The sequence below is a fragment of the Homalodisca vitripennis genome, chromosome 3, assembly GCF_021130785.1.
Source record: "Homalodisca vitripennis isolate AUS2020 chromosome 3, UT_GWSS_2.1, whole genome shotgun sequence".
Taxonomy (NCBI): Eukaryota; Metazoa; Arthropoda; class Insecta; order Hemiptera; family Cicadellidae; genus Homalodisca; species Homalodisca vitripennis.
In genome coordinates this window covers 39,429,703-39,454,791 of record NC_060209.1, presented here as the reverse complement: position 1 = coordinate 39,454,791, position 25,089 = coordinate 39,429,703, and the positions used below count along the sequence as shown (strand labels likewise).

The 25,089-nt window shown below is 33.5% G+C and overlaps 1 protein-coding gene across 4 annotated transcripts; it reads left to right on the top strand.

The window, feature by feature from the left end:
• Nucleotides 1-330: 330 nt before the first annotated feature.
• Nucleotides 331-14,365, top strand: LOC124356832 (actin-related protein 10). Of its 4 annotated transcripts, none has more exons than XM_046808065.1 (9): nucleotides 331-493; nucleotides 5,250-5,374; nucleotides 5,818-5,970; nucleotides 6,797-6,905; nucleotides 7,819-7,994; nucleotides 8,313-8,428; nucleotides 9,389-9,603; nucleotides 10,305-10,506; nucleotides 12,732-12,901. In XM_046808065.1, exons 2-9 carry the CDS (start codon nucleotides 5,298-5,300, stop codon nucleotides 12,890-12,892), a joined length of 1,209 nt encoding a protein of 402 aa, XP_046664021.1. In that variant the 5' UTR covers nucleotides 331-493; nucleotides 5,250-5,297; the 3' UTR covers nucleotides 12,893-12,901. The 4 variants fall into 4 exon arrangements, with proteins under 4 accessions (XP_046664021.1, XP_046664024.1, XP_046664022.1 ...); XM_046808066.1 differs by lacking the exon at nucleotides 12,732-12,901 and adding an exon at nucleotides 13,086-14,365 and having other exon boundaries at nucleotides 332-493; XM_046808067.1 differs by lacking the exon at nucleotides 12,732-12,901 and adding an exon at nucleotides 12,909-13,049 and having other exon boundaries at nucleotides 332-493.
• Nucleotides 14,366-25,089: the final 10,724 nt, after the last annotated feature.

Sequence of the window (25,089 nt, the reverse complement as noted above, 5' to 3'; positions counted from 1 at the left end):
CAGTAGTCCTGCCTAATACAATCATCTCATATACAAGGAACATCTAGTCTGGTACTAAACCAAAACATGAATGTATTGACATATAACTGATAGATTTAACTAGAGCTCCTCAAAATTGAATTCAGAATAATATAACTTAAATTATTTTATTGATTCAATTACTGTGAAAAGAGTTAACCAATCAAAATCACTAGATTGTCACAAAATACAGTACAGTTAGGCAGCATGGTGAATAACTTAAGTCTGTACCTATGTATTTTGTATAAATACAGGGGGAAACATTGGTGAATGGTGACACTGTAGACTGTAGTCTGCAAAGGAGTAATAAAAAAAGCTGAATGTGTAATTGTAAACTGTACTGTAGTGAAGTCACCACATACATAGATTTATATCTGCGTGAAATTTATCCTGTTATCTAAATTTTTGATTTTAAAGTTCCAAAACAAAGCTGTCCCTATACTGCATTGTTATTGAATCGTCTACTCCAAGAAAGGTATGGATTATTGCTTGTGAAAATTCCCGTTGTTTGAAACAAATTGGGACTGCAATCTGTTTATAGGTTAAAACCTAAATGTTGGCTTAAGGGGAGATGTACGCCCTATACCAGCTCATGTTAATTTTCAAATATTTATGTTCCTTTTTCTCAAGAACTATGATACCTAACGAATTGGAATTTTTAGCACTTCTAAAACATACTATTATACACAAGCCCTGCCACTTTTAAAGATTTACAATCAATATTTTTGGCTTTAGAAATTTTTTAAGGATACTCAATATTTTTTTTAATTATTTGTTTTTAAAAAAAATTTTATTTTTTTTTATTTTGACCTAGACTTATGAAAGTGGCAGGGATTGTATGAATAGGTACGTTATATATATGATATAAATTTCATGAAGATTGGACAACTAGTTCCTGAGAAAAAGGAACATTTATGTCAAAAAAGTAAATTTTCGGTAATTCACAAAAAACTTTTATGTATACAAAAATATGATTGAAAAGTACCTTTTAAAACATTCCTGCTTCATAGTCTTGTTCCTTGGCCTTATCATCATCAATTAGTTTCTTCCTCACCATTCTTGCCCGTTTCCTAGCTTGCTTTGTCTCTTCTTCACCAGCTTTTTCGGCTTTCCTCACTCGGTCCTCATCAATCTGACGTAGGGTATAAACACAGTTTTGGCCTAGCTTTATACCTAGATCATTAAGTACTTTTATTCTGCCTTGACTTCCTTCATTAAAAGTAATAATACTGTCAAAAACACCAAATCTTAGTGTTTGCAGGCCTACAAAATTTAATTTAGGTATACGCGTCCACAACACAGAATTAAAACATTCTGTGTTTGACCATGGAGACATTTTTAAGCAGGTCTGGTGAAAATAATATTAAAATATTATTAAAATAATATTAAGTAATATTAAAAAGTGCAAGTTATGTATATTAAAATGCTCAAAACAATATCCTATCGTTCAGAACGTCTTCGATACGTCTGACCACGGATCCGTGCGCCCGACTAGCATGTTTATAATTTTTTTTTTTAGCATATAAATATAACCCAAATATATATGTATTATATATCACTGAACTCAGAAAAATCTATACTTTAAGATAAAAATATAAAAAAAATATTGATTTTTTTTTACAATATAGGCGTACATCTCCCCTTAACCATTTTAGCGTCGGAGCACGAAATAAACGTTTTATTTCTTTGATAATGTAGCGTTAAATAAATAAAGATATTCATATAATCCAAATGTTTTAACCCTGGAGCTGGCAGCTATAACTTACTATTAGTTGCTAGTGACAGAACAATTTTCAGCATTTTGTAGAATTTAGTTTTGCATTTTTTGTAAATCCAAGACTGATGGGATGAGGGGTAGGGTATGATAAGCGGACCCGGTTTTTTTAATCGAAATTGGCAAACGAGGAAATTATAAGATTAAAGGCCGAGGTGGCAAATCACGAATTTGACGTTATCAACGTATTCTGCTCGTGTAGGGTACGATAAGCGGACCCGGTTTTTTATATAGAAATTGGCAAACGATATTACTCAATCATAACCATCGATATAATCAATCGATACTAATTAATTACTTTGAACAATTACCGTAACTTAAATAATCTATATCTACAGTTGTAAACACTTTCAAGTAATACACGCAAGGTAATATTTCAATTTACATTCGATTATTGAATGGCAGTCAATTTTAAAAAACTACACAACATTGCTTTGAAAGATGGTAATACATGTTTTTCGTAGCTTCAACATGTAGGACTCGTACCGAAAAACCCATTATGAGAAATTTGTGGGAAGAAACAAATGTAACTGTGAGAGGAGTAAATATGGTCGTCTTCAGTTTTCCTAATTTTGGTTATAATAATTTGTTTGATCACTGTTAATATTAAAATCACATTTTAATTTAAAACATATGTTTGTTGTTGTGATTTAAACACTTTTATATCGATTGATAGTCTAGGATTTGAGATGCGAGTATTAGGTATCGATGATTACATTCTTCGATGTAAAAAACCGGGTCCGCTTATCGTACCGTACCCTTCTGCTCATCCTCCTGAACAAAAAATATATGGTTTTAGGGGGTGCAAATGACAAATAACATGATTTTAGAGGGTATATACATAAATAGTTAAGTTCTTAATGTTTTAATGTTCTGTTTGTGTGCTGTGTCTTGATATCTGTAAATATTATCTGCGGGAGAGGGACTGAGAGCGTATCTGTTATCTGAGCGCTCTGGGGCAGAAGTCAGAGATAACGTGTACTGTAGCTTGGATCGAGTGAGTGCGTGACAATCATGGATCAACCATCCACTAGTTCGACCAATCGTAGTGAACTGGTGTGTCGTAAATATTATCTGCGGCTGGGACTGATAGCGTATCTGTTATCTGAACGCTCCGGGGCAGAAGTCAGTGCTTCACTAGATATCGTGTACTGTAGTTTGGATCGAGTGAGTGCGTGTAATTGATGATTACATTCTGTGATATAAAAAACCGGGCCCGCTTATCGTACCCTACCTGTGATGAGTATATAAGCGTACCCGGTTTTTATATTCTATGGCATTATCATTTATACTTCATATATCGAATAACAGAACTATCAATTGAAATAAACATTTTTTTAAAACTAAATATGATTTGTTTGATAGTTATAAATTAAAAGAATTAGTTTCATATACAGCTACAGTACCATAAGCGCCAACAAACACAATCGAATCATGATTATCGATACTTTCGAATACATCACTTGACCTATAGGTATTTATAATTGATCATTGCCTGTTGTTTTTATTTCGCATATGTACTGAGTAGGCTAGTGAGATCGGCAAGAACAATGACAGTGAACATGCAATTATTATCTCAAAATGTATTTTTTTTTAATGGCTAAAAGATAATGATCTTGCTCCTTTAAATCCTAAGTATCCTGTTTGTAGTGAGGAGATTAAAACTAGAATTAAAGTTTGAAATCAAATAGTGCATCGCTGCAAGAAAAGTCAAAACAAACACGATGTTGCAAAAATCACACAATTGAGAAGACTTTTTGAACACTCTAAATTTGGTATTATGAATACACCGAAAATCATGTACTATTTTAATTGAAATCAAACCAACTATGACTTTTATTAATAAATGTAGTTTTGACAGCATCAGTACCTGCAGAAATAATATTTAATATTGGCTAAAGTAATGATAAGTACTACACTGCTCAAACACAGTTTCAATAAAGTTTATTTATTTTATGTAATCAGAATCAGATACATTTCTTTTCATATAAAAGTGTAACTACACTATAATACAATTTTGAAAGCCTAAAACGTGATTCAGCTCGGCATTGCTCAAAATTAAGCAAACTAAAATCATGTTTGGTTATTGACAATGATGTATGTATGACCCATATTTCACAAGGAGTCAGACATGTTTATCCTTGAAAATAGAAAAAATTAAGTAAATGTCATTGTTTTGTTTGTAACATTTTATAAATAGGTCTAGAGATAGTTTTTGATTTATTGTTACTTAATATATCTATTTTTAAAGATTTAAAACCTGCAGAACTATATTGTTATTTGAAATACCTATTACATAATTTGGTCCGAAAAGTTTATTTCAGTATTTTTAGGTGATCATGAATATCGATGATATCAATGATTTGAATCGTGATTCGATTTTGTTGGTAGCCGCTTTATTATACTGCAACCTAATATACATATATATGAAATCGCATAATAAGCAGAGTATTAGGAAAGCCTATTACTCCAGGAACTGGAAAAATGTCATTTATCTCTGTCTGTTCACACAATATCTCGGAAATGAACTAATCTATAAATTTGAAATTATGCATGAAGCTTATTAACGAAAGAATTATCATAAAGATGGGCAGACTGCTCTTTCATTTATTGACCTTAAAATCAATACAATTCTTTCTTGGACTAAAAGAAGCTATAGATAAAGTTTCAAGTCTATGCCAGACTTTTTGATATCTAATTGTATCTCTAGAGAACTCTTCAGCATTGGCAACCGTGTTTACAATGGAAATAAATTGGGTTCTAATGAAATAAGAAAAGTGAAAGAGCTCTCACCATTACTGCCCAGGTGGAGCTTGCATGTGCGAGCTTGGTCATCATTCCGCGTCAGCGGCACCACTGAAGTGACCAAATTTCAGCAGCAGAAAGTAACTAATGGAAACTTATTATTTCTAACTTGATCACATAGATTTTTAGTTCTTACAACTAAAAATTCATAAAATATTCGGCTTTATTTTATGCCAAAGTTATAAATAGGCCTAAAACAATACCCTTGTAAGTGGATTGTATTATTTAGGGTTTGACAAGGTGTTCTTAAGATCTTATCAATTATATCTTTAAAACGAGGTAACCTGCTATAATTCTATGATTGAAAGTAAAGCCGTTAAAGTGCTTGGAAGTTTATCATTGTTGTGATGGCATTACAATCAAGATGGTACCAGTACAATCAGCTCTTAAGGTAATTAAATGGTGTATTTAAATACTGTATTAAGCAAAGTTCCAAATGAAAGAGGATAAATATACAAGATTCCTCTTTGCATTGTACTACCAGGTAATGTAGAATATGGATGCTTATAAAGAGAGATGTATTTAGTTCTCCATGAAGTAAGTTTATTTCTTGTGAGAAAAAATCCACTTTTCAGGAAATGTCAAAGGAGCCCAGAGCTTTCTCATAAAATCACTAATTGGATCTGCATTTTATTTTGTTTTTTTTTTACAGATCACGTGGTACAGTACATAACTGTTAGTAGAGAAACTGATTTCCACCATGCCAATGTATGATGGCTACAGTTTGCTCACAGAAAAACAAGCGATTGTATTGGATCTTGGAACAAAATATACTAAGTAAGTGTAGAATGTTTCATTCATAAGAAATTGTATTATACTCTCAAGTTATGTTTTAAATTAAAACTTTACGTTATGCACACTCTAGTCAGCTATATTTTTATTAATTTTGAGAGCTTACATTTAGAAACTCATGGTAAATAAAGTTAATTAAAGACCAGACTATTAATTATCTACACAATTGATTTGGTAGTAGCACTGACAGAAGTACATACTCTTAATGATTTGATCAGCCCCTCCCCACTTGCTTTTTGGCCTTTATTTAAATTCTGTGTTCACTCTTTCAGACCACAGTTTACAGTAACCTTGTCAGCTTTAAAAATAACTCTTATGTATCATTGTGCTCTTGGCTAAATCATATTAATAATCAATATTTATATTGTTAAGATCATAGCTAATGATTTTATTTGAACAATTAATTAAATTAACTCTGGATTTCTCAGGTTTGGGTTTGCTGGAGAGGCTAGCCCAAGGTGTATTGTTCGTTCTGAAGTAAAATGTCCAAAAACAGGCCAGGTGAGAGAAGTTATGAATTATACGGACAAAGATGATTTGTATGGTCTACTTGTTGATTTCTTACACATGCTCTTCTTTAAGTAAGTACTGTATGTTTCTTTTATAATAGTACGTAAGCTCATGGTTTTGAAATTATTAAAATGATTTGAATTTTAATAATAATCCTGCTGTTCCTGGTATGAATTTATAAATAACGGCTTGTCATGCAGTTTTCAAAATTGAAGTTGTTATACTACTTAGCAAAAACACTTATGATGTAATCGAATCCTATGAAATTTTTCAGATTTAAGTAAGCATATATCAGGTATGTATTGTTACAGTGTTCATGGTTAAGAGGAGTCTTACATCATGTTTTGTACATGTAGAAGGATTTGTGGTTCGAATTAATTATACCAGAAATAATAAACAGTGTGATTATAATAATAATAATATGTGATTGAGTGTCAAACATCCTAACATCTTCACAAACTTGTTTTATATATATATATATATATATATATATATATATATATATATATATATATATATATATATATAGAGCCTATGCTTACATATTGTATTTAACATGTTCAAGTCAATGAGAGGAATAGGGCTGTAAGACATAAGGTAGGACTATCAGACTATTTATTTATAAAAAGTATTTAAATAGTTTTAAATATGGTGCAATGGTAATATGAGTATGGAGCTAGCATTTGTTATGAAACTTGTAACACATATCCTACCAAATTATTATTGCCTTTGCTTATAACTGATCATTAGTTTTGAAAGAGCAGATTAGAACAACTGTTTTTAGTATCTTACCATTGTTGCTACAATGGTGATACAATTGTCAATGAAAACCAAGCATAAACATAACAGATTTGTGGTCTTAATAGTTCAAGTGACATAGACTTGTTTTCTTTTCAGACATGTACAGTTGAGCCCCAAAGAAAGACGACTGGTAGTTGTGGAGTCATTGCTCTGTCCCACCATTGTGAGAGATACTCTGGCGAAAGTATTATTTCAGCATTTTGAGGTGATTACTTGAAATAATAAATTCTAAAATAACAAACAAATCCATAGGATATTATGGATTATCTGACTTAAGTGAAAACAGTCAAATCTTTGGCCAGCCTTTAATAGTACAACAAACAAAAGGCTGATCAATCAAAAAGTGTATTTAGACTTCTTCCATTCAAAATAAGCTACTTCCGGTCTAAGGTATTTCTGAAGCCATAGTAGCATTTGTATTGTCCTGATCTCATATGTTTGGTCAACATTCTGCTGTATGCTAAATTTATCAGTGATTCTATTAGTCTAGTGATTTATAAGATTTATTTCAGTTTGCTTCATGTTATACTGGTCAAGTATAAAACTCCAATTGGCCAGTTCCTATATAAAAACAACAAATTTAATACATAATGCATTGTTCTCCTCTCATTGCAGGAGGTAAAATAAAAAATATCATTTATCATTCAAAGAGGTTGTGATTGTATTTATTTATACAATGACAGTTCTGTGTGTTAATAAATGATTTAGGAAAATTCACACTACACAAAAATGAGAAAGTTATGATAACTGACTATTAACGACGACTGTTAAGAGATTTGAGGAATTTCCTTTATTGGTCTTTGTTGTCAATTATGTTTAAACCTAATTTTTGCTTGTGTATATTTATTTTGTATGTGTTATCCTGTATGCATTAGGAATTAAATTCTTTCTGAATTAGTTCATTAACTTTTTTGCTATTTGATCAAAACTATTGGTTTTAATATGTAGCTTTGATGTTGTCAGTAAATCTCTATTAATAAAATTATAGTATTTTTGTAAGTATTCACTCAATATCTAAAGAATTTTGAAGAATTTACAGCTGGTTAACGTAAATGTTAAATGGTTCTCAAAGGGATAGTAGAGAAGACCTTGTTGTGACGGGTGTATTGATGTGACAGGTGTGCTCCCTACTGTACGTGCCGTCACACCTGGTGTGCCTGGCGACGCTGGCGGTGGACACGGGTCTGGTGCTGGATGTTGGCCACCAGGAAGCTCTGCTAGTTCCGGTGTACGAGGGGGTACCTGTGTTACGCATTTGGCAAGCCCAGCCACTCGCAGGGGCGGCCATTGAACAGTTAGTAGCTTCCTCTATACACGTAGGCTATTTACTTTTCCAGTTGAAATTCAGGAAACTGATAAATAAAAGAAATCTTAGAAATTTTGTAAACGCAAATTACAAAAGAAAAGAAGATGAGGTGATTCCTATCACAGATACGTTTCCTTATAAACCTTTGCCTCAGTCCCTTCTATTTCCACACTATTTCTTTAATTCGTTGATGTTAAAAATATCTCTTTATTTCAGATGTAGAGGTAAGATTTGTCCAGTTATGAACAAAGTTATTAAAGCTGTAAAGTTTAAACAATTGACTATTAGACGTATTCTATGATACAGGAGGCTGCGCAACTCTCTTGTCGAATGGTACAGTAACCAAGACTCTCTCGGTGACTCCATACGAAAGTCTCAGGAGGCTAGTAATCTCTCAGAGTCCATCATTGAAGATATAAAAGGTAACATAGTTCAAACCAAATACTTTAAAATCAGCAAGTATTATTTACTTGCTGGGAGGTATTTTCCCCCTTAAAACCCTTTAAATGTCAAATTGTTGGTTATCTTACAGCTCTTGAAGATGAGGTTGGAGGCTCCACAATTTCACACTTAACACCCAGAGTTAAAATGAAATCTTAATTTAGTATTTTTCTAGGTCATACATATTTTAGTAATGTAAAGTCTCCAAAAGTGTTTAATACAGTTAATAAAAAATTAACATAACCTCTTTACCTGATGATCTCCTTAAAATTTTAATGTAGACAGTAAAAGATGTATTTAAAAGTGTTAATAGTTTTATAATAAATCTGTTAACCCCTTCATGGTTTCTGACGTAATATTACGTTCATAGTAATTGCGTCAAAGTTTGCTACTGATGTAATATTACGCATTGTTATATTGTTCATTTTTTATTCGGTTGTCTGCCGCAACATTACGCCAGAAGCATTTCTGTGACAACTGCCTGTTGCGCAAGTAATTCTGGCGTTTTATACTAGATATCAGCACTTCCTTGGTCTTCTGTTATGAGTGTTTGCACCTGGGTGAGTTGGCTGTAGTCGCGCAGTGCAGACTACTCTCCACATGTTTAGTTTTGCATATCACCCATCTTGGAGTATTTTATGGTTTTATTTCTAGTGTTTATTGTACCATGGAAATATCTGATGCACAAATAGATGATTGGCTTTGTTTATGTAATGATGACATGAACACAGATAGTGAAAATGACTTGGTGAACAATATATCAAAAGTAACCAAAATTAGAAAAAAGATACTAAAATTAATGTTTTACTTAAAAATGTTATATAAACTCTACAATCCTGCCTCTGTAAGAAAACATCAAAATTATTCAGCAAAACAACATAGTTTATGGTTAAAAAATCCATTTTAAGGCTCTTTGATTAACTTATTGTTTTCTTATTTAGTGCGAGGGTCATTTGTAACAAAGCAGGAACGAGGGATCGTCTACTGGGATGGAAAGGAACCATCACCCCCCATCCCCGATCTCACCTATCCCATTGATGGTGATCGCACTATCTCTATTCCGGGACCAGTTCGTGAGGCTTGCCACGAGGTCCTGTTTGAGCGGGACAACGACCAGATGTCCCTCCCTAACATGATACTGGATGCCATTCTGAAGGTGACAATTCTTTCATTGCTTGTTTTTTACAATCAAATTAATATGCAAAATAGTCATGTGCAGAATTTATTAATTTTGTTATAGGTGTTATAGGTTGACAAAACATAGCCCTGTGTATGACTAGACACCATTAATTGTCTAGTAAGTTATTTTGTATTTTAATGATACTCAATTTTAAAATATAGAGACACAATTTCATTATTGTTATATACCAAAATTGAAGATAATTGCTGTTTGTTACCAATCCCCATTAAAAGTTTAAGGTTGGTAGTCAACCACAGACTTTTCCAGAAATGCTCATGTATCAACTTTCAGAAGTTCATATCCACTATGGTAGAATCCAGCAAGACAAGGTAACTCAAATCGGGCATTTCCTTGATCTCCAAACCACCAGAAACACAAAAACGGTCCTTTCAGAGTGAGCTCGGGGGTCGGACCTCACTGTGAAAACAGATTTTGTTGTGTGGGTGTGTGTACATGCTTTGGAGCTCACTACATGCCAAGGAATAGAACACACACACACACACACACACACACAGGCCCCTTAGACCAAAACACAAAAATCAAAATCTCTTTATTGTGTTATTTAATAATTTCAAGTTAAATTTTGAAGAAATGTAAAAATACTATATACAATTGAAAGATGCTCATTTCATGTCAAAAATTGCCAATCACTGTTCTTTACATATACTTTGTTGCAGAGTGCTGTAGACATGAGGAGGCCACTGGCGGAGAACATCGTGTTGGTGGGTGGCTCAGTGATGGTGCCAGGGTTCAAGGCTCGACTACTGGCAGAACTACAACTGCTTTTGGAATCTCCACAGTACAAGGACCAGCTCAACATCAATACTTTCAAGTTCCACAACCCTCCTGGCAAGGAAAACTACATTGCCTGGCTTGGAGGTTAGATATATCTGCATTTTTTCTTAACTAGTAAATTTTAGCAAATATAAAGCATATACCCAATATAAGAGCTGTTTGGTAAGTAAAAAGAAGCTTGCGAGAAAAGGTTTTTGTTTTTTATAATTATTTTACTACAAACCAACCATACTTTTAGCTATAAATTACCATTTAGTTCTAAACACTTTTTGTGAAGCATCAGTTTATTTAAACCTTCAGCATAGAATTGTGCTACCTGAAAAATCCTTTCAATTCAATCAGGTAGCAGTTTTTGGTGCCTTGTTGTTTTGAAACTATTGTTCACCATGCCACTTTTTCAAACTCAAGTAGCCGCAAACGGTAAGATCAGGACTGTATGGTAAGTGGTTGTTTTGATTCTGCTTTGATGTGCAATATCTCTGTCTTACTGTTCACAACAGAATGGGGAAAGGGGGAAATCATCTCCATTTTATTGATAGCAACCCAAAGGCATTTCATAATTAATAGCTTTTGTCCACTGGTAGATGAAACCATTGTAATCTGCACTTACTGTTTACAAATTTCTACTGAATATGACTGCAGTGGCTTTATAAATAGTAAATAAATAGTTTTATTTTCACTACTGATGTTAACCCCGGATCTGTTAAGCCGACTAGTCACTAGTCATTGTTGCAGTCATTTTTTTAATGAAACTTTTGCTTTCGAAAATCAGATTTAAGTAGGACAAATTCTATATTGGAATAATTGGGGTGTTTCACAGTTTAATTTGATTTGTTGTTTATGGAATAATAATGCATAATAAGTATGCCCTGAAATTATAAAGTTGCATCACATAACGTTGGTTTACCATTTTTGCTCGCCCACTTCAACAGAATGCAAAATAACAGGATTTTGTCTTCTTTTGATGCAGGAAATTTTGTTCGGGGAAAACATTAGCTACACCACTCCATTCAGAATTTCTTCATGAGCATCATGTTTGAAACATCTCTTTATTTTTCTTTGGTTTGAAGAAAGACATCCATTGAAAACATGGTTAGCAGCATTTCTATAACATCAAACGACTAGTTTTGACTTGTCACTAGTATTTTGTTATTTTAAATTTTATTATAGAGTTGTGATTGTAGCAAATGACTTTTTATCATGAAATTTGCCATCGAGATGTAACATAACAGTGAAAGTATCAAAATATAATAACTGTATTGAAAATGACTACATATATTTGAATGTTAATATGTGCTTTTTGTAAATCCCAAAAATTTTATTATTTTTCTTGAAAATTCAAATAGTTTGTAAAATGTGGAATTTTTTATGTTTTGCATAAAAAAACTATTTGGGGAATTTTGTATTATTTTGAATAGTAAACAAATAATTTCTATTTTTTACAAGGCTTTACATTAGATTTTATTTCAATATAATAAAAATCAACCCAATAAACTGGTACTGGCAATTTTTTATAATAATATATTTATTTTTAGGTACCCATTTTATGGAAAAAGTATAATTCATTCTAAAATATGTTTAGAAATATTTTTTATAGAATAATCCTGCAAAATTAAAAACTGGTCTGTCAGTATCAGGTTATCTAGTTTGCAGTTGATGGGTTAAAGTACATTAACCCTTTAAGTGCCTAGTTTTGAACAATGTTGTACAGGCTACTGCCGAGTTTATTTGTCGCATTCAGAGCTGCTCCACAGTTAGTGGATCTGTGTTTTTCGATACACAGATCAACTTTAGCGATATCTCCATTTACCAGACTGCCATCAGAATCTCTTGAATTGTTAAGTGAGGTCATGGTTGATAAATTGAGTCCATATCCCTATTGTCATCATTCTCAGGAAAGTTACATTGCTGAATGTTTAACACACAATGCATCCGGACAAATCTAAAATTGATAAAACATCTTAAACGTTATTACAATTGATTCCTGCCATACCAACGGAAACGCAATCAAAATAGCAAATAACAAAAACTTACAGTAGCACCTTTAAAACGCAACTGAACAAAACTAGAAAGTAGTAACGTTCTGTTTCAACATTCAGGTAAAACCTCACCTATATGCTTCCATGATAGTTCCTTAGTTGATTGTCAGAGTGTAGTAGCAGTTAAACAGCACTCCTGTAGTAGTTCAAATAAACACTACTAGAGGCCAATGTGTATCATCTTACAGTTCTCAGGCATCGTGTTGCGAAGCAGCTGTATAAACATGTTAGCAAAGGTTTGGCAGTTGTATGAAAGTACATTGTGTGTAGGAGCTCTGTACGGTGCCACTGACATAATTACAATGAAATCACTCACCAGAGAGAGCTACTCCACCCTGAACAGTGTGCCGGACTGGTGCAGTCTTCTCCACAACAGGCTAGACCACTCAGGACTCATCATTTGTGTTGATACTATTCACGTATATTTATAAATTACATTGTGTGTAGGAGCCCTGTACGGTGCCACTGACATGGTCACAATGAGATCACTCACCAGAGAGAGTTAATCCACCCTGAACAGTGTGCCGGACTGGTGCAGTCTTCTTCGCAACAGGCTAGACCACTCAGGACTCAGCATTTGTGTTAACACTATTCATGTATATTAATAAATTACATTGTGTGTAGGAGCCCTGTACGGTGCCACTGACATGATCACAATGAGATCACTCACCAGAGAGAGCTACTCCACCCTGAACAGTGTGCCGGACTGGTGCAGTCTTCTCCACAACAGGCTAGACCACTCAGGACTCAGCATTTGTGTTAACACTATTCATGTATATTAATAAATTACATTGTGTGTAGGAGCCCTGTACGGTGCCACTGACATGATCACAATGAGATCACTCACCAGAGAGAGCTACTCCACCCTGAACAGTGTGCCGGACTGGTGCAGTCTTCTTCGCAACAGGCTAGACCACTCAGGACTCAGCATTTGTGTTAACACTATTCATGTATATTAATAAATTACATTGTGTGTAGGAGCCCTGTACGGTGCCACTGACATGATCACAATGAGATCACTCACCAGAGAGAGCTACTCCACCCTGAACAGTGTGCCGGACTGGTGCAGTCTTCTCCACAACAGGCTAGACCACTCAGGACTCATCATTTGAAAAAAGCTTCATCTTGATCTAAAAAAAGTGTTTGCCCCATGAGCCTACCCATCCTCTCCTGTCACACTTTTATGAGCTCCCCATGATTTTTAAGTTGAATTACGAAAGACTGACATTACTGTTATTGTGAAGAGTTTTGTAAATGGGAGAGGATCGTGAAGGAATGGGAGAGGATTGAGACAAGTGACTTTAAACTATAATTCTGAAGAAATAATTGTCAAAAATTAAGTTTTGTTTATTACGGTATTAACATTAGTATTGTCTTATAAAATTAAATGTGTGATGTTGATGATGTGAGATATAAATTATGATCGAAACATTCACAAGTTCTTCATTTAATTGTCATATTATATTAATAAGAATTTACATTTTTAATATGATTCTCATTTGTAAAATTATTATTATTATTCAGAAACTAATAATGTTTTGAGAATTGGGCTCTAGTAATTTCACTTGGTAATTATACTATGTTACTAAGTGATGATGAATGAAGGAAATGGTTAATTGTGTGTAAAGACTAAATTTTCCTACTTACATTTTTGTGCTTTTTTACATATAATCATCACAATATTTATATTTATTGCAGATAGCGAAACAAGTAATATCATAGGTTGTTTCTTTCCTAATACACAGTTTTCATGGTTGTTTTATCCACTCTTTTTGCTTAGCCTTAAAAATATGTGAAACATACCTTATTATTGTAAATATAGAGAATATTGTGCATATTCCATACATTATATATTACTTATTGTGCATTTTGTAAATAAATTTAAATTATTTATACTATTGATACTCAGGTTTGTTATATTTTATCCACCGCACCTACATTGGCGAAATACGAGCATTACGAAAGCCACGGTAGCTTTCAGTGGTCTTAGGTACAAAACAATAGGGGTATGAAACAGCCTGAAAACATTATCTCCACATTGTGTGGAGATTAGCTTTGACACTGTTATTAGACTGTAGTTGTTATATATAAGAATCGATCAATATGTCCTATTATACCAAGTTGACCTTATGTAAGGTAGAAAAATTTCTCGGCTTTTGGATAGAATGTTAAGGGATCATGGCAGAGATTATAGGCATAATAATATCTTATGGCAGAGGTCTCCAGACCTTAACATTTGAGGGCCAAAATGAAAAATATTAAGAGGCAGGTGGGCTAAGTATTTTCACATGTATTTCATTGGTTAGATATATGGATTTGTAACAATAATCTATTGATTCACTATTAATCAACACCATATTTAATAAACCCAGGCTACAAATGAAAAATGAAAGAAGATCTGCGTTATTGTAGCATTCCTTCTTTGTCTCTTTCGATATCTAATTTGACTGAAATTCCACCCTTTATTTTACAAAGGTATGAACTGCTTAATGTGAGCGGAAGTTTCACTAGCAAGTTTCGAAGTGGTCTTATGTTTCCCAACTAATTCTGAAAAGAGAGTAAATTTCCTTCTAAAAATGTTCAAATGTTGGGACAGTTGTTTACAAACAATTTTTCATTTTGAATTTTTATGCTGACAAATTAGATAATTGGTAAGATATTCTACAAATGTACGTACGCTTCCAAACCTAACAATCGTCTGAAAGCTCAATCTTCGGGCTAGACGTTTTAAATCATGAATATATTAATAACAACGTAGTTAGCAGCACTTTTCATCTGCTTAGCTAATATACTTCACAATAGTATGGCACATCAAGAAATTGACTCGTAATTTCTAGAATAAAATTTGTAAATGGACAATGCTTCAGAGCATGAGATGTAATATACGTAATTCATTGTCTTAACAACAACCTGTATTACCTCAGGTTTCTATAACTACACATTATGAGTATTCTATTCATATTATGTATTCTTGTTTATGAATATTCTAATAGAATTTCATATATTTCTCACCTTTATCATTTTGAATTGAATTTAAAACATAGTTATTGGACAAAGCTGTAACTGAACTACAGGTTACCAATCCCAAAAAACCACAAGCTGAAGACTGCAGTGTTTAGTCACTGTCAACAATAGTGACAGACACCATTGTTTAGTTTTCATGTTGCTAACATGGTAACCTGTACCATGCCAACACAGCAAACCATGCATGCATGTGCTGTGGCATGTATGTTGCTGTGGTGCCTGTACCTGTGTGCTGGTGGTGTACCTGTACCTCTTATTGTTATAAGAGTGAAAAAATAGTGTTTTGCATTACAAAATGTTTAAATTAAATTTTTTAAATTATTTTTCACAATTAGAAATTTTAACCTGCTTTAATCTTTTAAATTAATGTTATAAGAAATAGCCTACTTTCCTTCTTACATAAAACAAAAATGATTTCATTATGTCTATTTCTGAATTATTTGGCCGAACACTACACAAGCACCAAGAGTGCTTGGCACTGAGAGAGGTGACCCGTCATAAATGCTTGACAGTGACAGCGCCACCCCCTCAGAAGTGTTTGCAAATATTAAAAAAAAAAATTTAAAGATGAGCTATAATAATGAAAACCAATATTAGTCAGCCTAACTGGCGCAAATCTCCAGTTCACATTTCTAAACTTGATCATCGCTTCACCATTAACGGAAATTAATTTTTTCTGAACGACCAGACAAAACCCTCTCACAGGCCATAATTTGGAGACAACTTCCCCTAAGGTAACTTTTTTCTGGAGGATTTTTGTAGTAAAGATACTGAAGTTAGTAGTAAGTAGGAGACTTAAACATATTTTTTTTTAGTACTGTAATAAGTGCAGTCAATTTCAAGATGTGTCAAGAACATCATCCCAACTGGCAGAATTGCAGTTTTAAAACGGTAAACTGGAGGAAAATGGAGAGCTTCAATGTTATTGATGGGACTGAACTGAGAGGACAGCATTTTACTCGCCATGGAATGCATCTGAACAAGATGGAGCTTGGCAGGAAGATAGTTCAGGCTATTGGTAGAACTTCAGCGACATCAAAGTCTGATCCTGACCTCTGCGGAGAAATACCTACTCAAGAGCAAACCACCAGCCCATCTGTGATAGAGGTCAGCCCAAGGATTAAAGCTTGGAGTCAACTCTGGAGGAGCAGTCCATCTCAGCAGTATTTCAACAGACATCACCAGTGAAGCTGACTACTGACCCTACCGTGACTGAGTCCCTACAGACACCACCACCTGGACACTCCACCAGCCCTCACCTGTCGGGGAGACAATGGGACTTGTCTACAGTCTCCAACTCAAGTGAAGCATAGCTCTTTTTTCTATTTCTTCACCTTTTCAGGGTTTTGAAACGCCCAAAAACAGACAAAAGAGTGGTGTCTCAACAATTAGTGGAATGAATGTAAAAGAAATATTACAGTAGAACCCCAAGGTAGAAACAGTTATTTTTTTAAGAAAAAAAGTACAAAATGTAAAAAACCCTTAGTTGAAAATAATGGAAAAACCCCTTGTCTGTTTCAAAATTTAAATCAACCTTTAACAATGAATCTAGTTCACTCATTGAATCAAACTTGCACATCGGTCTTAACATTTTACAAATTAATATCCAATGTCTCCGTAATAAATTATTAGAATTAGAACACTTGTCTAAACTTAAGCATATAGATATTATAAGCATTTGTGAGCACTGGTTACTAGAAGAGCAGATATCTTTATTTACACCTCAGGGCTACAAAGCTGCAAGTATGGTGTGTCGCAAAGCCTCAAAAAATGGGGGTGCTGGTATTTTTATAAGAGAATTCGCTTGAATATAGTGAACTAGACCTAAGCAAATTTAATCTAGAGCAAAATTTAGAAATTTCAGGAATAAAATTTGGCCAATTTAGAAGTAGCAATAGTTTCTCTGTATAGATCACCTTGTGGTAATAATGGACTTATTTTTTTGATAACTTTGAACAAGCTATTAAAAAGGTTTTTGCAGCATACCTCTAAGTTAGTCATTGGAGGTGACTTCAATATAACCATTTCCATAAAACCACTGACACAGTGACAACCACCTTTGTAAACATCTTACGCTCTCTTAACTTGGTAGCTATAAATAAGGCTCCTACAAGAAATGATTCGTGTCTCGATAACATCCTCGTAAATTTTTTCAAGGGATTGTTATGAATTAAAAGTTTTGAATGACTGCATTTCCGATCATAATCCTCTTCTATTAAATCTAAAACTTGATAGATCATGTAGACCAAATGAGACAGTCACATCCTCAAAAAAATGTATGCGTAAGCAAAATGAGACACAAATTAAATTGTTTGCAGAAAGTTTGGAGAGTGAAAGGTGGGAAATAATTGATACCTATAAAAGAAAAGAGATTGACATTGAAACTTTATTTAACAGTTTTCTAAAAACATATAACAATATTTGGTATTTATCATCTCCATTAGTTAAAATTGGTGTTAAAAGCAAGCAGACAAAGAAAACTTTTGTGGTACAATGAAGATTTAAAAAAGAGGTAGAGAAATAATGCTAGGTTATTTTGATGTTTTTAAGATTCTTAGAAAAACTGGGTCTCAGCATATGGAAGCCGCATATAACCTTTATAAATTCTTCAAAAAAGAGTATAGAAAAAAGCTCAACCTAGCAAAAAGGGCTTGTTTTGAAAATCATATAGAGGGAGCTAGTAATAAATGTAAGGCTGCCTGGGAGGTAATTTTCCTCAGAAACACAAAACAACACAGGTGTGACACCAACAACACTTGATCCACACCTAACTAACCAGTATTTCATACAGTCGGTGGCAGACATTCAAACTAACATTGATAACACTGACATATTGGCAACTAACCTACTGGCTAACACTTTAACTAACTGTGTACCTCAATTTACTTGGTCATTAATCACCCCAACTGATGTAACTGGGGTAGCTGCTAAATTGTCAAACTCTAAAACTCCGACTTTTATGGTATATCTAATTATATTGTCAAGAACACAATAAAACACAACATCAGTTCACCATTAGCTTTCATCTTCAATCAATGCTTATTACATGGATATTTTCCTGATCTTCTAAAAATTTCCAAGGTATAGCCAGTCTACAAAAAAGGGGACAGATCTCTGCCCCAAAGCTATCGCCCAATTTCTATAGTCCCCATCTTATCAAAAGTTTTTGAAATCTATAATGTATCATCAACTTAATCAACATTTTGAGTCCAATAATATAATCAGTAATAACCAACATGGCTTTTCGTACCAATAAATGTACAACTTCTGCCGTTACAGAAATAGTCGTTGAAGCACTTCATGCTTTTGAACAAAAGGAGTCAGTTGCTTTAACACTCATTGATTTGAGTAAGGCGTTCGATTGCGTGAATCATGGCATCCTCCTCGACAAACTTAAGATCTATGGTATATCAGAAAATTCCATTAATATATTGCAGTCATATCTATCGAATAGAGTACAATATGTTTCTGTTCAAGCTCAGCAGTCTACCACTCTTTCTGTGGCCACAGGTGTACCACAGGGTTCAGTTTTAGGACCATTCTTATTCAATCATTTTTATAAATGATCTGCCCTCTAATGTGTTGTCTAACATTGTTATTTATGCTGATGACACCACTCTTTTTTCATCTAATAAGCAGTTGAATACTCTGAAAGAAAACATGGATGCATCTCACAGCTTGGCTTTAAATTGGTTCACTTCTAATAGACTGATATGTAATCAGGAGAAAACGCAAAATCTGCTTCTCAGCTTATCTGAAAATTATGAAGATCAATCTGTAAAATTGTTGGGTTTTCATCTTGACAGCAAGCTTAATTGGGAAATCACACATTGACCATGTATGTAGAAAAATATCTAGAGTCTTGTATCTAATGTGGAAACTGAGGGATTTTGTTAGCTGTGAATATTTGAGAGTGGCCATATTTTGCCTTTTTTCAATCACACATTTCCCTATGGCATTGTTTTTGTGGGGTCACTCCAATGCTGTGAATGATATTCTTCTCATTCAAAAAAAAGTAGTTAGAACCATCAGTAGAAGCAGCTCTCTAGAACATTGCAAACCACTTTTTATCAATCTCAAATTCATGACAGTTATTAACCCTTTACATTTTTCATATACTAGTCTATACAAAATTACATATTACAGATTTCAATACCAGACAAGATTTTCATCAACACAATACCAGGGGTAAAAACAAATTAGATCTCCCTCAGCACAGGCTAGTCAAAACCGGCAACTCTTTTAAATTCAATTGCATAACTTTTTATAATAAGCTGCCTGCATCTGCTACAATGACTCCTTTCAATATTTTAAACTAAAGATAAGTAACTGGCTCATATGCAATCCATTTCTACTCTTTAAAAGAATTTTTAGATTCTGACATAAATATCATTTTTTGATTAGTTTGATTTGTAGATTTCTGATTTTTCTATACTGTATTAGCTATAACGTAATTTAACAAACCATGTGCACACTCTTCATAGATTATATTAAACCTGTTACTTGGTCATAAAATTAGTATAATTATAGTACAATATTGTAATAACTAATTTTGTTGTTGTAAATATCAGTGCTGTATATTTTGACGATGCCTATTTCATATTGTTCTGACCAATGGCTAATAAACTTCTTGATTCTTGATTCTTGAGAATGAATCTGCTGTAGATACTGAGTATATCTAGAGACAAGTTTGGACAAGAAAACACTAATTGCCACATTTCACTGTGACTGTTAGTTTGAAAAATTAATGTGTGTGAAATTTTGCAATAACCTTGAAACACTTTTTGAGAAGTATTTCAATGGCTCCCTCAAGCATATGGGGAAGATTATAATTATAAGGCTGTCCAAAACGTGGACGACCTTCCATGCCATCATCTTAGACTGTGTCGTGAAATTATTTGTTTCGATTTGTGAAAATCATCATTTAACTGTTAAAGAAAATGCTGATGAAGGGGCATCAGTTTATGATTACGTCAAAATCTTGAGTGACAAATTTAAGATCTATCATGACAGTGTAAAATGTGTGTTACATATAGATCTCAAATCACAACACACAACACAAAAGGAATACAGTCGTAGTAACCTTTGTGATTCCCGGTATAGGCTAAATTGAAAGGTCAAGGTATAAAATAGGTCAGATAATTTCATAGGCTGTTCATTTTATCAATATTTATTACAGGTGCATTTTGGTCTAATTAAATTGAGTCTTATATGGTATTAGGTCGAACTAAAACGTCATTTCACAAGCAGCTAGCCATAACAACATCTGTGTCACCAGCAAATAAATACCTACAATTTACTTCATTTAATATTTGCCAATAGCGCAGTGTAGCGGGTACGGCAGTTATCGCGAGATAACCGGATTTAAGCAACGTCGAGCATGGTTGTTGCTTGGATGGGTGACCGCTGAGCGATCCCGTCCTTGCAAGCAGTCCGGCCGTTGGTGGTGGTTCGGAATCCACCTTTAACCCATTAGTCCCCAAGTTGTGTTAGAAAGAGCTTAACTTCTCCTGGTAAAATAAGGAATCTTTACTTACTTTTTTTAAACTTACTTCTTATGCAAACTCTGGAAATATGATTTAACTATATAAGAAGCCTAAGGTATCCCTTTGGTACTCATTTCAATATTGTCTTCTTCATTCTTTACACCACTTATTGAAACTATTTGTTGACAATTATGAAGCATTCTAAACATTATTTAATTCCAATAGGATCTAAATTTTGTTTCAATCTATTTGCCAAATCAAACGTTACACAATCGTGTAATGTGTTAACATTTTACTAAGGTTAGTTGTGAAATAATATATTTTAATGTTACGTAATGGTTTTCGACTGTTTTTTTTACTTCTGGTTCAGAAGTAATAATGTGATTACATATATTCTACTACTATAAAGCGATTTTGGCACATTTTTCAAATATTGTAGAAACTAAATGTATAACAAGGAGATAGGTTGGATGTTAATAACCTTCACGCGTTTAAAGATTGTGACAACATTGTCAGTAATTAATATATCAGAGAGGACTTCATATTTAGATGCTATAAAATGTATAAAAGAATTAATTTCAATTTTGGAGCACCTACTAGCTGACTGTATGGCTCCCAACCAGACTACAGTTTCCATGGCTCTCTGGTTGAGTTTATAAAAATGTATACAAAGACAATTACATATACTACATGAAGAGAAACAGACCTATTGCCACATTTTGGCATTAGATATATTTATTGGTTTTAAAATCAACTGTATCAAAAAACTAACGTTCGAATCGTGAGCAGTTTAAAATCCCTGTTTTTTATAAGTGGTTCAGAGCAAATTTTTTGGTAATTTCTTTTGGTGAAAGTTCTTCAAATTAAAGTTTTTTTCACTTTTAGCAAATATTATAAAATTTGTTTTATTATAAAACACATATTGTCAGATCAAAAAGTCTAGAGAACACATTGTAAACGTTATCTACAAACTAAGCAAAGATATGTTTTTCATATTCAAACATATTACATGCAATAGATATTGTAAATAACATACTCTATCGCAAGCAATGGATTTTTAAACTTGTCATTCGAGGTCTGAAGCTCTATTGATAAAATGTGAGAGGAGGCAGTCATATATAGGACCATCTATTGCAGTGCGAGGACCACGCCAATCGTAGCAACACCGCCCTTGGCAGTCTGGCATTATGCATGTCCAACGAGCAGGTGTCGGCCTCAGTAAATTAACAAAATCGTGTTCCATTAAACCGGGGTTAAAAATTAGACTTTGAAATAGTGCCTTGCAAAAACACCTGCCCAAGGTCGATGACTTTAATAGCTCCATAACTTGACCAATGCTAAATTTGTTGGTAAAAAAAAGTTGAAATGGTAATTTAATAACATTTACTTATATAATTCAAAAGTGCAAAAATTATACACTATATAAACAGTATACTTGTGCCTATCTTGTATTAAAATTTGGTCTTAAAAGAATCAAAAGTTTCGAATTATGAATGTTCAAAGTTGAACTTAAATTTAAAAGCACCAAATATCGGTACCTTATTTCGTTAACAGCGGCATAAAAGGTTTCCTGGTGTTTTTAGTTATTTGTAAATAATATATGTCTAAACGGATAAATAAACAAACTAAGTTTTAGTGTAACTACCGTAATTGTAGTTATACTATTTAGTTTGTTGTTAACATTCACTCTCGAGTAGGCTATCTTTACTCTTTGTAGTACAGATACTCGAGTTTAAATGCGATACTAAGGTAGGTGTGAAATTTTCTCACCTATCACACATTCAAATTGTTAGTAGTGATTTAGAAGACCACTGGTTATGTAACTTTAATGGCGATTACGTAAATAATCTAAACGTCCTTGGAGCCACCTGCAGGACTAGCTGATAAGCAGGAGAGGAGTAGTAGAAAGCCAAGAGTCGGCCGCCCTACTGTTACTTGGGTTTAGCATGTCTTATATCAGGTGATACAACTGTTTTAACCCACAAGAAAGTATATACAGTTTGCACACACTTATATACAAAAAGTATATAGTGTGTTCTAAATGTTATGCACACTGAAGGGATCTTGGAAACTGTAAGAGATACAGCAAAGATTAAATAGACAAAGTTGTGCGTAATAACAAGACCTAAACCAAATAAATTAATGTGGTCAAGTTGGTTATTGGTGGCGTCGTTCACTCGTTGCGCTCAAAGAACTATTTTTGTGTAAATTTTTAAAACTGTCACAGCTCTCTTATTAGTAGCCATATCGAAACGTTTTTACATGAAATCTGCGTGAAATTTCTTCTAGTTTTTAAATATTATTAGGACAAGCAAGCAGGAGGTGTAGGATTCGATTAAATTTCTTTTTAACGCAACGACATATTTTTTACTGAATTAAACGAAATAGGATTTTTTCTGGTTTCAAAAATAGTATGCATGTTATACTTTCCTCGTGATTTTCATCAAATAATTCATAAAACCCCGTTTTGGTATGGTTGTGTGAAATGTCTACCATTTGGATAGGTATGGTAGAATCTAACTGATATTTCACTGCTTACATTGTTGGAATCAGTCGTTTAGTAAAACAGAAATTATCAGACAAGGTCAGTATAAAACTTACTGTAACTAAAATTTGTGTAGTTGGTTAGCCAATTAGCTTATTTAACTATAACTAAAAAGTCCAATGGCCTGCACGTTCACAAGACTTGGCACGATAGGATATTTTCTATTTGGGAATAAATTACCCCTAATTGTGTTTAATTAGTTAGTAATTTTTTATAAAATGTAAAACATTATTGACGTAGTGTAGGTAGGTATTATAAACAATCAAGCTGACCCAAATCCAGATTTGAAAATAAATATTGTTTTTCCAAATTAAATATTTTAATGATCACACAGTGCAATATTGTTACTGATATTGTTCTTTAGTATTGTATTCTAAAGTATTGTTCTTAGAAACACTTTGAGATTCTAAAGAAAATCAGATTTGCCTTTACCTTACTCCGGAAGTTCCTATGGATCACCGGCCTTGCAAGGACCTTATAAAACAGGATATAAATAAGTATTGGTACAACATGAATGGAACAGTATGGTATTGGTTAGAGACATGTTCCAGACACAGACAGAATTTGACCCCATATAATCTTCAACATAAAGTCTAAGTTAGTATAGGTTAAGTCTTAAATGTAGTGAATCACGACCACAATTTCTTCCAGTCTTCATGTAACTCATTAAAATTTGACTTATTAATTAGTTTGATCACTTAAGGATCACAGTTTATGGCAATTGATGTAGTGATAGAAGTTTGAAACAGTGCTTGTAGTAATCGGGAGAAGGAAATTAATTCTGAAATTGGATACTAAAAATGAAGTGAAACTCAAATTTAAACTACATTTTCATGAATACTCGTAGCTGATATCAAACATTTTCATGATAACAGTAATAGGGTTTATTACTGGTTATAGTAAAAATATAGTTAGTTGTTTTATATAACATTGATTAACTAAATTTACTTTATTATAGATTTGCATAATTCATAAGCTTCACTTCGGCTCTATACTGGATTCGAAATCGGATCATCGGCTGTTGTAGAAATGAATATTAGATCTTTTTTTATTCCAGCACGATAATTTGCTGAATAAGAGGAAACTATTACAAATAAATCGATAAAAATGGGATGGAATAGAGTAGCTCACGTCCCTCCCTCTTTTCAATTTCAAGAAAGTAAAAAGGTCAGTATATTTTACTACATCGTTTGTTAAAAAACAATCCCCGCCTACTATTATCCTCTAGTCTCCAAGTCTCTAAATTTTCGAAACAACTCTGTTCTCTATGTCTAAATGTGCCATGACAACTGGCCAAGACATTAATTCGTATGAGACCAGAGGCAGGGGTAACGACCGAACTGGTAGGCACAGAACGGTGGTAGGAACATCTGCCCTCACAGGCAGGTGTTCACTTAATCAACAAGCTGCCCAATTGGATAAAGAATGTTGCAGCACCCAATGTGCTAAAAAGTCGTTTGAAACGCTTTTTAGCGTCACAAGCATTTTAAAATGTTACCGAGTTTTTGGCATTTGACTGGGAGATCGCCCAATCAGCAGATTGGATTTCGGCGCTGTAGCTGGAAAATAAGCA